Source organism: Candida pseudojiufengensis, assembly GCF_024610245.1.
Source record: "Candida pseudojiufengensis strain CBS 10847 chromosome Unknown scaffold18, whole genome shotgun sequence".
Lineage (NCBI taxonomy): Eukaryota > Fungi > Ascomycota > Pichiomycetes > Serinales > Debaryomycetaceae > Lodderomyces > Lodderomyces pseudojiufengensis.
Window position 1 is genome coordinate 98,949 of NW_026261532.1, and position 12,125 is coordinate 111,073.

The 12,125-nt window shown below is 27.4% G+C and overlaps 4 protein-coding genes across 4 annotated transcripts; 2 read left to right on the top strand and 2 right to left on the bottom strand. All coding sequences in view use genetic code 12, as the record gives it.

Annotated features, from left to right (window-relative positions):
- Positions 1–1,786: 1,786 nt before the first annotated feature.
- On the top strand, positions 1,787–2,212 carry RPS12 (40S ribosomal protein eS12; the record flags this gene model as incomplete). Its single annotated transcript, XM_051758777.1, has 1 exon — positions 1,787–2,212. The coding sequence occupies one exon, from the start codon at positions 1,787–1,789 to the stop codon at positions 2,210–2,212; it is 426 nt and encodes a 141-aa protein (XP_051613350.1).
- A 2,142-nt stretch (positions 2,213–4,354) lies between these two features.
- KGF55_003930 (plb1) lies at positions 4,355–6,958 on the top strand (the record flags this gene model as incomplete). Its single annotated transcript, XM_051758778.1, has 1 exon — positions 4,355–6,958. The coding sequence occupies one exon, from the start codon at positions 4,355–4,357 to the stop codon at positions 6,956–6,958; it is 2,604 nt and encodes an 867-aa protein (XP_051613351.1).
- A 96-nt stretch (positions 6,959–7,054) lies between these two features.
- KGF55_003931 (cornichon family protein) lies at positions 7,055–7,527 on the bottom strand (the record flags this gene model as incomplete). Its single annotated transcript, XM_051758779.1, has 2 exons — positions 7,055–7,451; positions 7,511–7,527. 2 exons carry the CDS (start codon positions 7,525–7,527, stop codon positions 7,055–7,057), a joined length of 414 nt encoding a protein of 137 aa, XP_051613352.1.
- A 73-nt stretch (positions 7,528–7,600) lies between these two features.
- Positions 7,601–11,208, bottom strand: KGF55_003932 (uncharacterized protein; the record flags this gene model as incomplete). The annotated part of the gene is made up of 2 exons (XM_051758780.1): positions 7,601–8,205; positions 8,340–11,208. 2 exons carry the CDS (start codon positions 11,206–11,208, stop codon positions 7,601–7,603), a joined length of 3,474 nt encoding a protein of 1,157 aa, XP_051613353.1.
- Positions 11,209–12,125: the final 917 nt, after the last annotated feature.

Consider the following 12,125-nt stretch of genomic DNA (forward strand, 5'->3'; position numbering starts at 1 on the left):
ATGTAATGGTAATAAACGGACCCAAACCCAAAGCGAGATGGACTAATCATGTATAATGGCGGTCCAATAAAGGCTGGCCGATAACCTTGAGTCGGGCTGGCTGATACAGTAGTATTGGATCCACTTTGGTGAAGAGAAAAAAAAAAAAAAGGAAAAAAAAAAAAGGTTTGAATGCAAAATTTGAAAGGAAAATTCAGTCATATTTATATTCTACGAATCCAAAAATTAGGGATAAACGAAAGGGGTGTCTACATAGTAAACAATCTAACTAATCCAGTTATTTTTCATATGAATTGGTCTCAAATATAAACAATAACGCAAAAAAAAAAAGTAATTTAGAAATTTAGCATTTACGATTTACGAAACTTTAAAAATGTTTCAGCCTCTACTTAGATAAGATAGATCTAGCCTCTTTCGAAAATTTGAGATTTCAAGATCTTTACATTTATTATTTTAAAACCAAACTCCAAAAGTATTTACATCAGTTTATTCGGGTTTGTTATACCATTGAGTTGATTTACTTTCTCTACAATTCAGTATATAAGCAAAATTTGTTTTTCTCAGATTTATTTTTGAATCTCTTTTGTTACAAATAATCAAACGTTTGTTTGTAAAACTTTTTAACATTTTCTCTTAAAACATAACATCTCAACAGTACTTTACAACATTTATACAGAAAAATTTTGTAAGTTAACAACTTTGTGGTATATAATGCATAAATGCCTTGAAATAATTTCTTGCAGATTCAGATATGTATCAAATTATCACCATATGATGAATGTATTCAGTGGAAGCAAATTCTATTTTAATGAGATATGATTCCATAATTAGTTATAGAATTTGTATAAAAGAGAAACTGAGCTAACTCTATCGTACAATATACATTTGAGATAAAATTAACATATAGCAACACCTTATATTTAGTTACAGAAAAAGAGTGTTACCAATCCAGTGTTTTATTTCGAGTAGCTTTTCTGCTATTTGTAAAACATTTCTAAAACATTCTGGCTAAGCTCATATAAAAGCATTTGTTTAAGTGATATTATCTATAATATTTTGTTATAGATTTGTTTCAAATGCAAACACAAAATAAAGACACAGCTCCACAAAATCAGAATAATTCTATCCTTAAATACTATATAAAGACGTTAAAATTTCCAATAAATTAACAAATGATATTTAGGTCCTTAATAAATATAGTATAACTAATTTGGTATGTAATTTGTTATTAAGTATTGGCGTAGTTTTACAGCATTTTTTCATCATTGAAGCAGGACCTTCGTTAAAAGTTTGATACAAATGGAAATTTTCTCCAGTTTAACTAATCAATAATTAATAATGAAAAAAAAAAAAAAATCATTAATTTACTAGTCATTCTCATGAAGTACTGATAATCAATTAATAATGAGCAATCAATAAACAAAAATTGTTAAAAAGTATTAAATAGAAGGGTTGTCTTTATAATTTACAGCATGAATTGTATGTCCCATAATCAATGCTGTGACAGTAAACATACAATAGAATGACAGTACACGTGATTAATTCTAGAAACTGTTAAATAGTATATAAATTATTTTTTTTTGTACGATGTTTCAGGGCAGTAGCCCTACCTTCAGCGGTATTTAAAGAATATGAAAAATTGCAAACCAAACCAAACCAAAAGACTCTATTAAAACCAACTAACCATATCAAATTCAGTGAAGATTTACTTCAGAAGTATTGAACTGATTCAAAGGGGTTATTAAAATTATCATTAAATTAATCAAATCAATCAAATTAATCAAAAATGTCTGATACAGAAATCGAAAATCAACCTATTGAAAACGAAGTTGAGGTTTCCACCTCAGTTTCTATTGAGGACGCACTTAAAGTCGTCCTCAGAAATTCATTAGTCCATGATGGTCTTGCAAGAGGCCTTAGAGAAGCATCTAAGGCCTTATCCCAAGGACAAGCACAGTTATGTGTTTTGTGTGATTCAGTTACCGAAGATTCAATTATTAAATTAATTGAAGCTTTATGTAACGAACCAGAAGAAAAAATTCCACTTATTAAAGTTTCAGATGCTAAACAATTAGGTGAATGGGCTGGTTTATGTAAATTAGATCAAGAAGGTAATGCTAGAAAAGTTGTTGGTGCTTCTTGTGTTGTTGTTAAAAATTGGGGTTCAGATTCTGATGAAAGAAATATCTTATTAGAATCATTTTCAGCTTAGTTTTTATAGTTTATTTTAATTAATGAATGAATTGATTTTGTTGATTTCAAATACTTGTAAGTCTTAATTAAAGTCATATTCTCTTACTATAATGTGCTTATCTTTGAGTGTCCGACTTGCAAGTATTGAGTATGAAATTTGGATATTAATAAATATATTGCAGATATTTTTTCGGGCATTGAAAGAACCATAAACATGAATAGTTTAGGTGTCCATTATTCATATAATTATTAAAAATCAACTTTGCCAACTGTGTATTAAAAGATTTTCATTTATTCCATATTGATATTAAATCAGCTTATACTACTTCCAAATTGATAATGAAACTTATATTACTATGCCAGCTTTTTACAGAGGGTATAGTCAGTATAAAAATATTCCACTTGTTGGTCATGCAAATATAATTTGATGTCCTTATGGATAGTCAAGATCAGGTTTCGATTGTAGTCAAATCAATGATCGCTTTTTGACTATAATCAAAACCTGATCTTGATTATCCATATATAAGGACATCAAATTATACTTGCATGACCAACAAGCTACTCAAGCAAGTACTTTCGAAAAGACCTGTTTAATCGAAAAACCTGAAAATAAATGATGAAAAGTATTTGCTCATGTGACAAATGATTGAAAGATACATTTTGTCTTTTCTTAAAATGTATGTTTGAGTGGATATTTGAAAACCTCATATTCCTTTAGTCAATTGCTTTCTCGGGATCCCAACTTGGTCTTTTGATCTGGTTCTTTGCAAAACATTCTTCACAATCTCTTAATTTTTCTTACTCGGAATCAATTTCTTCAAATATTTTGACGATGGAAAAAGATTGATGGTATCTTCTTATAATGTAATTCTTGTTGTAGTTGGTTCATATATTTCCAATTCGGAACCATGATTAAGTTATACTCCATATGATAAGTTTAAAACTGGAAACTTTTTAGCGGTTCCAAATTGAAGACATCATGAACCTTCAACAACAGCATTTACATTATAGAAACTGAAAACAATTGGCTATGAAATTTGGTTTTTGATCTTCTCTTTTATGATACCTGCACACCCAGGACATTTATTCAAACATTGCACTATATAGGTACCTAGATATCAAAAATATGAAGTTTAAAAGTTCAGATCAAAATACATGATTGATAGGATAAAGAAAATGAGTGGTAAGTAAAATTGATTTAATGTTATAAAATTTATTGTGGTGATAGATATTTTTTTTTTCAAACAAAAGAAAAAGTAAGACTGATTATAAGAAAGGGCATATTACGCGTTATTAAACTTGGTAAATGCAACAATGTCTCAGTCAATCTACCTTTTCTATTGCAAATTACTGAGACGACTATGTTCTCCTAGAAATTTTCCATGAGCTAGCTCCTACGATAAGCAAAGGGCTGAAACAAATCCTAAATATTTGACACTAGCCTGGTTTAATAAATATATATTGCGGTACGGTTGTTTTTACTAGACCGAATCAATTTCAAGCTTAACGACCATTTAACTTTAAAACCACGAAAATATGAATCCGTTGATTCACAGATCCTTCTCAGGAGGGACCAATGGTGTGATTTTCATTTCTTCCGCTGCAATCGACATTATCTCAACATTTCTGATTTCTAAACCTGTTCAAAGTTTTGCACGAAATTAAAACAATTTACGTTACTGATTTACTTGGAAGAAAGAAAAGATGGAGTTTCGCGGATAATAAAATTAATCCTATTAGCCTATATTTTAAAACAAAAGATACATAATTAAATACGAGGCAAATGCTTTGCATATCTGTTATTACCTAATTTGAATAGGTCAATAAAATTTTGGATTGCTGTACTTCACATTCTCCCCAAATTAAAAAAAGTTTTTGGACTAAAATTTTGCGTCACAATTCAAAATTTCTTCTGTTACCGTAAAATTTCAAATTTCACATAATAATACAATAATTTAACATTTCATACAGCTAAAAAAGTTCGTTTAATATGCATAACGATTAAGCAATCAATATAGAAAGTAATTCCCCGATTTGGAAGTTTAATTGGAGTAACAAGAAGAAATAATGAAGAAAGGTTCAAGGCTAATTCATATATAAAATAGATCGAATAGATCCAATCAGTCATGGTTACGAAGTTAGAAATCTCATTAATCAAATCATGAGATATATAAGGATTCTACTACAATTTTATATACTTTCATTAGTTGTTGCTGTATGGCCATTTGATAGTGAAGAAAATACAGTTGGTGCAACTCCAACATCACCTTGGTGGCAAGGACTATTTGGAGGTGGTTCAACAAGCTCATCCCAATCTAGTGCGTCAAGTGCAGCAACAACAGTAGCACCAGCCACAACATCAGTACAAGCAAGTTCGACATCATCGGCTCCTTGGTATGCAAATTTATTTGGAACTGCAAAAAGTTCTTTAGCTATTGCAACTCAAGCACCAACTTCAACCAATTCAAAAGCTAACCTGGTATTTTCAGAAATTTCAAATACTTTATTATCAATAAATAGTACCATTGCTTCAATAACTTCAGCAGCAAGTTCAAATGCACAATCAACAACTTCAACAATTTCAAGTTCGAAAACAACTTCTGAAAATGTAATTGAAAGTTTTATAGGAGGATTTTTTGGAGGTGGTAGTAGCAGCACAAGATCACTGAATTCTACATCTCAAACAACTGATGAAACAGAAAGTAATTCAGATGGAGATGGAGTTTCTAATCCATATTCACCGGTTAATGTTACATGTCCAAATCATTCATTAATTCGTGAAGCCAATGGATTATCAGATAATGAAAAAAATTATATAAAAGCTAAACATGAACAAACAAATAAATTTTTAATTAGTTTTTTAAATAATAGAGCTAATTTAACTGATTTTGATGCTGAAAAATTTATAAATGATAACTCCCAAAAACATAATATTAGTATTGGATTAGCGTTTTCAGGTGGTGGATATAGAGCAATGTTAGCAGGTGCTGGAAATATTTTAGCTTTAGATGGTAGATTTGAAGATTCAAATACTAATGCTTTGGGGGGTTTATTACAATCTTCTACTTATCTTGCTGGTTTATCTGGTGGTTCTTGGTTAGTTGGAAGTTTAGTTTTAAATAATTGGATATCAGTTGAAAATATATTAAATGGTTCAGCAGAAATTTGGGATTTAGAAGATTCATTTTTAAATCCAAGTAGTTTAAATTTAGCTGAATTAGGTAAATATTATACTGGTGTTGGTACAGCATTAGTTGCCAAGAATCAAGCTGGATTTGAAACTTCAATTACAGATCTTTGGGGTAGAGCTTTAAGTCATCAATTTTTTAATGATAATAGTGGTGGATCAAATGTAACATGGTCAAGTGTTCGAAATTTAACAACTTTTAAAGATCATAGTATGCCTTATTCATTTTTAGTAGCAAATGGTAAAACAGTTGAACAAGCTACTATAATTGATCAAAATTCAACTTTTATTGTTGAAATTTCACCTTATGAATTAGGAAATTTTGATAGTATTAATGCATTTGCTGATACAGAATATTTAGGTTCAACAATAGAAGATGGGAAAGCTTCACAATGTGTTAGAAATTTTGATAATGCAGGATTTGTAATGGGTACATCTTCATCTTTATTTAATCAAATTTTTACTCATTTAGGTGATTATGATGTAAGTACAATTTTACGTCCAATTTTAGAAATGGCCGTTAGTGATGCAAGTGATGATAAAACAGATGTTGCAATATATCATCCAAATCCATTTTTAGATTTATCAACAGCTCAAATTGATGATATCGTTGATAATAGTACATTATCGTTGGTTGATGGTGGTGAAGATAAACAAAATGTACCATTTTATCCATTAATTCAACAAGATCGTGATGTTGATATTATTTTTGCGTTTGATAATAGTGGAGATACTGAAACTAATTGGCCAAATGGTACATCATTTGTTGAAACTTATAAATGGCAATTTACTGATCAAGGTAAAGGTAAACCATTCCCATTTGTTCCAACTGTTGATACATATTTACAAGATCAATTAGGTGAAAAACCTTTATTTTTTGGATGTAATTCATCAGCATTATCACCAATTATTGATTGGCATGATGAAAATTTAAATGAAACAGATGTTCCATTAGTTGTTTATCTTTCAAATAATCATCAATCTTATTTATCAAATTTTTCTACATTTAAATTAAGTTTTGATAATGCTGAAAAAACAGGTACAATTCAAAATGGTTACGAAGTTATGTCAAGAGGTAATACTACTGAAGATGAAGATTGGATCAAATGTGTCGGATGTGCTATTATAAGAAGACAACAAGAAAGATTAGGTGAAAAACAAAGTGAAGAATGTCTGAAATGTTTTGAAGAATATTGTTGGACAGGTACAATTGAAGAAGGTCCTGAAGTTTCAGCATTCCCTAATAAAAAGTATCATAATTCTACAACTTCATCAACTTCAATTAGTAACTCAACATCATCATCAACATCAACTAATAGGAACTCAACATCATCAACAACATCAACTAACAGAAATTCAACATCAGGTAGAACCACAGTTGATGCTGCATCAATGACAGGCTCTGACACACGAACAATAACAACAAGTCAAACATCAATATCTTCAGCAACTGCCACCTCAATATCTTCAACAACTGCTACAACTACTGCAGGTTCAACATTTTCCGGAATTGGATCTTTTATTTCTTCACCATCTATTTCAATTTTAATTTTAAGTTATATCATTTCTCTTATATAGAATAAAATAATAAAATGTAAAAAGATTTATTGTATATAAATATTAACTACACAATCACTAAACACTAACTTCTCAAACATCCTTATCTTACAAATCTTAATGTTCATCATTAACTAATGCCATAATCATTCTATATAAATAAAAGAAAAACATAACTAAATGAAATCCTAATTTTAAAAAACTTTCTTTTTTATGTTTTGATAAAGTTCTAAAAATTTCAGTAGCATCTAATAAATGATTTTTTGTATAAAATTTATTTAAATTATAAGCAAATAATGGTAAATTCAATAAAAAGCAAAACCAATATCCATTAACTAAAAATAATACAGTTATAAATGCATTTAAACTTGCTTCTGGTATAAACCATGGATTTAATTTATTACATAATTCAATTGGATTAATATAATCACATTCTAAATCTGAATACATTATTGTGAAAAATACTTGTGAAAATAAATTCACTGCATTTACTACAACAGCAAATATAAATAACCTTTGAGGAGTTAGTATTGGATCGTCTTTAAATGTTAAGATATTGAATTTCATTCATACCATGCTTCACCTGTCATATTATTGTTGTCACAAGAGTTTAGGTAAAGAAATAAATCAATTTCATTTTTTTTTTTTTTTGATTTTGTTTTGCTAATTTTTTTCTATACAAACCCAATTAAGATTGTTATCTATATTAAATTTTGAAATATCACCATATTTAATTAAATTATCCCAATGATGACCATTAAACCAAGATCGTAATACTATTATATCATTTTCCAATTGAATTATACCTTGTTTCCAATTTCCTAATTGAATTAATTTACCTAATCCTGTTTTTAATTCATAAGTTGAAAACTCAACACTTTCAGTGGTGCTTTCTCTAACTTCTTTTTTAGGACTGTGTTTTGATGGATCCAATGATCTCCATATTTCAATATATGGCAGAATTACTCCTTTGCCGTTTTTCATTTTTCCAATTTCTTTACGATCTAATCCATATTCACTAAATTCACCAATATCATCATCTATTTCAATTTTACCTGTCTTGAACGAGTCTTTTAAACTTTGAGAATTAATTATACTTTCAAATTTGATTTTATTCTCCGTCAAAGGCACTTCTTTTCCAGCTAAACATAGTTCAAAAACTTGGTCAAATGGTAAATTATTATTAATACAAGGATAATATTGTTTAAAAATTCGTATATCTACATAATGATTACCAGGAGTAGTTAAAACCAAAACATCGGCATCTTCTTTTACTGGTTCAGGAGGCCATTGAATACTAATTCTTTTAGAAAGTACCATTTATTTCAAATTAGAGTGAACTATTGATTAGCTATAAATTTTTCATGTGCGGATCTTTTATCAAAATTTGAAATTTTTAAACCATCTAATTTTTTTAAATTTTGAAAATATAACATTGTTAAATTTCTATAATTTAAAATTTCATTAGAAATAAAGTTGTTATTTCTTTCTTGCCATTCTCCATTACTTAATTCTTTTAAATTTATTTCAAAAGTTTCTAAATCTTCAATATTTTTTAATTGTTGTATTGGAGTTTCATCTGGGAAAAAAACATATGGATAAGCAAAAGTGAAAGGATTTAATCTTTGATCTAGCACCACTAATGAATTTTTTGATGATTTTAGACAATTCATTGTTTCATAAAAGTCTGATAAGTCATTACTAACTAATGATAAATAATATAATTTTTTTAATCCACTTAAAGGTTTTAAACTTTTGAAATGATTAAAATTTAAATTGAGATACTGTAGATTAAAAAATTGAGTTGCAAAATCTTTAGGTAGTGTTTTGAAAGTTCCTGCATTCATTGTTAAATGAGTAATATTATCATTTTTAGGAATAAATGAACAACCAGATATATTTAAAACTTTTAAATTTAAACAACCACTAAAATCAATTTCATTAGGTTGAAATTTACATGATATTTTCTCAATTCCATTACCTCTTTTAGTTAAGAATTGTTCAACTAGATTATTATCAAATTTTAAACATCTTAAATTTTTTAAACCTCTAACATCCAACAATTTCAAAAAATTATGATTTATTTGTAATTTTGTAATAAATCCGCTAAGCTGAAATACTTCTAAACTATTATAATCACAATTTAAAACTCTTAATTTAGTTAAATGATTTATATTTTTAATTTCCACGATACGATTATTTGAAACATTCAAATTTCGTAATTCATTAAATTCATAATCAGCTAAATCAATAACTTCCAATTGATTTCCACATAAACTCAATTCACTCAAGTATTTCAAATTCCTCAATCCATTCAAGCTATTTAAATTATTATTTGATAAATTTAAATAAGTTAATTGAATATTATTTAATAAATTTATATTTGTTAAATAATTATTACTTAATGATAAATTTCTTAATTTTGTAAATTCATTTAAAGTTGATCTATTTTCAATTTTATTATTTGATAAATTTAATTTTATTACATTGGGGATACCTGATAAATAAATTAATTCATTATTAGAAGCATCTAAATCTTTTAATGATGGTAAACATTTACTTAATCCATTTAATGTTTTTAATTGTTTATTTGATACATCTATTTCTTCAACATTATTCCAATCAATAACACTTAACTCTTCTAATACATCAGTTAATACAGATATTAATTCCTTTTTTGATTCTGAAAATGAAATATCTTGAATTTGTGATATTGCAGTTATATCACCAACATTTTTATGAAATGAAACTTCTTTTTTTTTGGGTTGTTCTTCCTCTAAATCTGATAATCCATCAAGAGTATAATTTTCATCTTGATTAATCCATCTAAAATTTTCTTCATCATATATCATATTACCATGTTTTTCCAAAATTTCAAGGTTAGGTTGAATTTCACCATTTATAATCGGTGATTCATATTCTTTTCTTAATTTTGATGGAGATTTTAATTTAATTTGTGTGATTGTATTATTTATTGATAAATCTTGAATTTCTTCTTCTTCTTCTTCTTCTTCTGTACTTTCATGTGTATAACTTGAATCATTATCATCAAAAGTTAGCTCTTTCAACTCATCAATTTGAATTTCTGAACTTTTTTCATCACTTTGCTCCTCACTCTTTTCTTCACTTTCTTCAGATTTTGAAATCATTGTATATTCATTTGATTTTTGAATTTGAATTTCACTTTTTTCATCTGAACTATATCCAGTAGTATATGATGCATATTCAATTTCTTCTTGTGGTTGTTCTGTATCAACTTTTCTTTTTGGTGTTGAAGTAGCAGTATCTTGTGAAACAACTCTAACATCTCCTGATTTAAATTTTCTTTCTAAATTTTTAAAAATATTATTTGCATTTGTCATATAAGATTTTCCATTATATGAACCTGTCTTGGTAAAAGCTTTTATATTTTCATTTGGTTTATTTAAAATTTGTTGATTTGAATTTAATATTGGTTTCGAATTTATATGAGCTGGTGTATTTTTATTTGATGCTATGTTTTGTAATACATCATTAAATTGTTGTTTTGTATATGTATCATAATTTCCACCAAATATTTTCATTGGTGAAGATGTAGTTGGTTTTGAAAATGGTGAAGAAGTATCAGTAATTTCTTTTGATTCATTAAATAAATGTTGTAAATTTTTAGGAGCTGGACTTTTATATTTATTTTGCCAAGGTAGATTTTCTTTTAATTGAATATCTGAATTATGTACAATTGTGTTTATTGTTGTTGGTTCATTTGTTTTTTGAGAATTTATTTCTTTTGGTTTTTCAATATTAAAAGATTGTGGCCAATTTTCATTTAATTCTTCTGGCATCCAATTAGGAGTTTTATTTTGATGATTGCTATTGTTGTTGTTTTGATGATGTTGATCAGAATTATTTGTATGATCATCATTTATAAAAGTTGAACCTAATTCTTTTGATTTTGCATTTGGATGAGATTTATGATGAAAAGTATTTGGTACAGATAATGAAGGATTTGATAATTCATTACTATTGTTATGATTATTTGTTATATGATCTTCAATAATTGAACTTTTATTTCCTGAAAAGTTATAATTTTGTTTATATTCTATTTTTTTTTGATATATTGATTGTTGTCTTGGTGCTAAAAATGAAGTTTGTTTCATTATTTTAGATTTTTGTTTTGGTAATTGTGTTGAAAAAATGGGTGGTTTCTGTTCATTTTCGTTGTTGATGGATAAATTTATCTTATTGTCCCCATCTTTGTTATAATCATCAACAACTACCTTCAGTTGTAACATGTTGTCATCAATGTGGTTGTAAAAATAATGAATAATAATTTATTTTGGTTGTCAAATTTTCTTTGTTTACTTTTTGATCTTAAAATAACAAAATTATATAAAAAAGTAACACAAAACGGACACTAATATAAAAATTTATTCTATTAACACAGAAATGAATTTTGTATATGGTAGTTAGTAGTAGATTGGGACAAGAGTTTCAATCAATACTTTAAATTTAGACTACATAACCATTACTATTTTCTAGAGCAAAAAGAAACAAGAACAAAGCACAGAATTTGTTCATTAAATTTCATCAAAAACTGGTCTACAGACATGCGAAGTCTTCACTAAATGTTCTAGTTCTTTTTATTTATCCGTTTCGCCCTATAAGTACAATGTCTTAATTTAACTAAATTGCGGAGTTTAAAATAGTAGGTAGATCAATCTGTAGTTCATAAGAACTGTACATATGAGGCTATAGCCTTGTATATTCAACATATCATTCACAATTAAGCCAACAAGTGTTATATCAATTTAATTTGTCAGCACGATATGAACAAAATGTGTAAATTGATAAGTGAAAAATATGAAAAATGTAAAAAACCCCTATTAAGCCCCTTAATTTTAGATAAAGACTATTTCCATAATGTTAATATTATAATCTACTACTGAATAGCATTTTGCTATATAATTAGACCTGAAAATTCAATCTAAAGACCACTCAGCAAGTCGATCTCTCTCAATTACAAACAAATTGTGAAACCAAATACAATTCATCAAAGATCCACCCAATTGACATTTTTTTTTCCTTGCCACTTGTATTGTATCTATAGCATTGTATAATTCTTCAATAAAGTGTTTCCCCCCCTTAGTTGAAAATTGCGTTATCAAATTTATCAATTTAACATAGAACAAAAGAAAAATAAGTACAATAA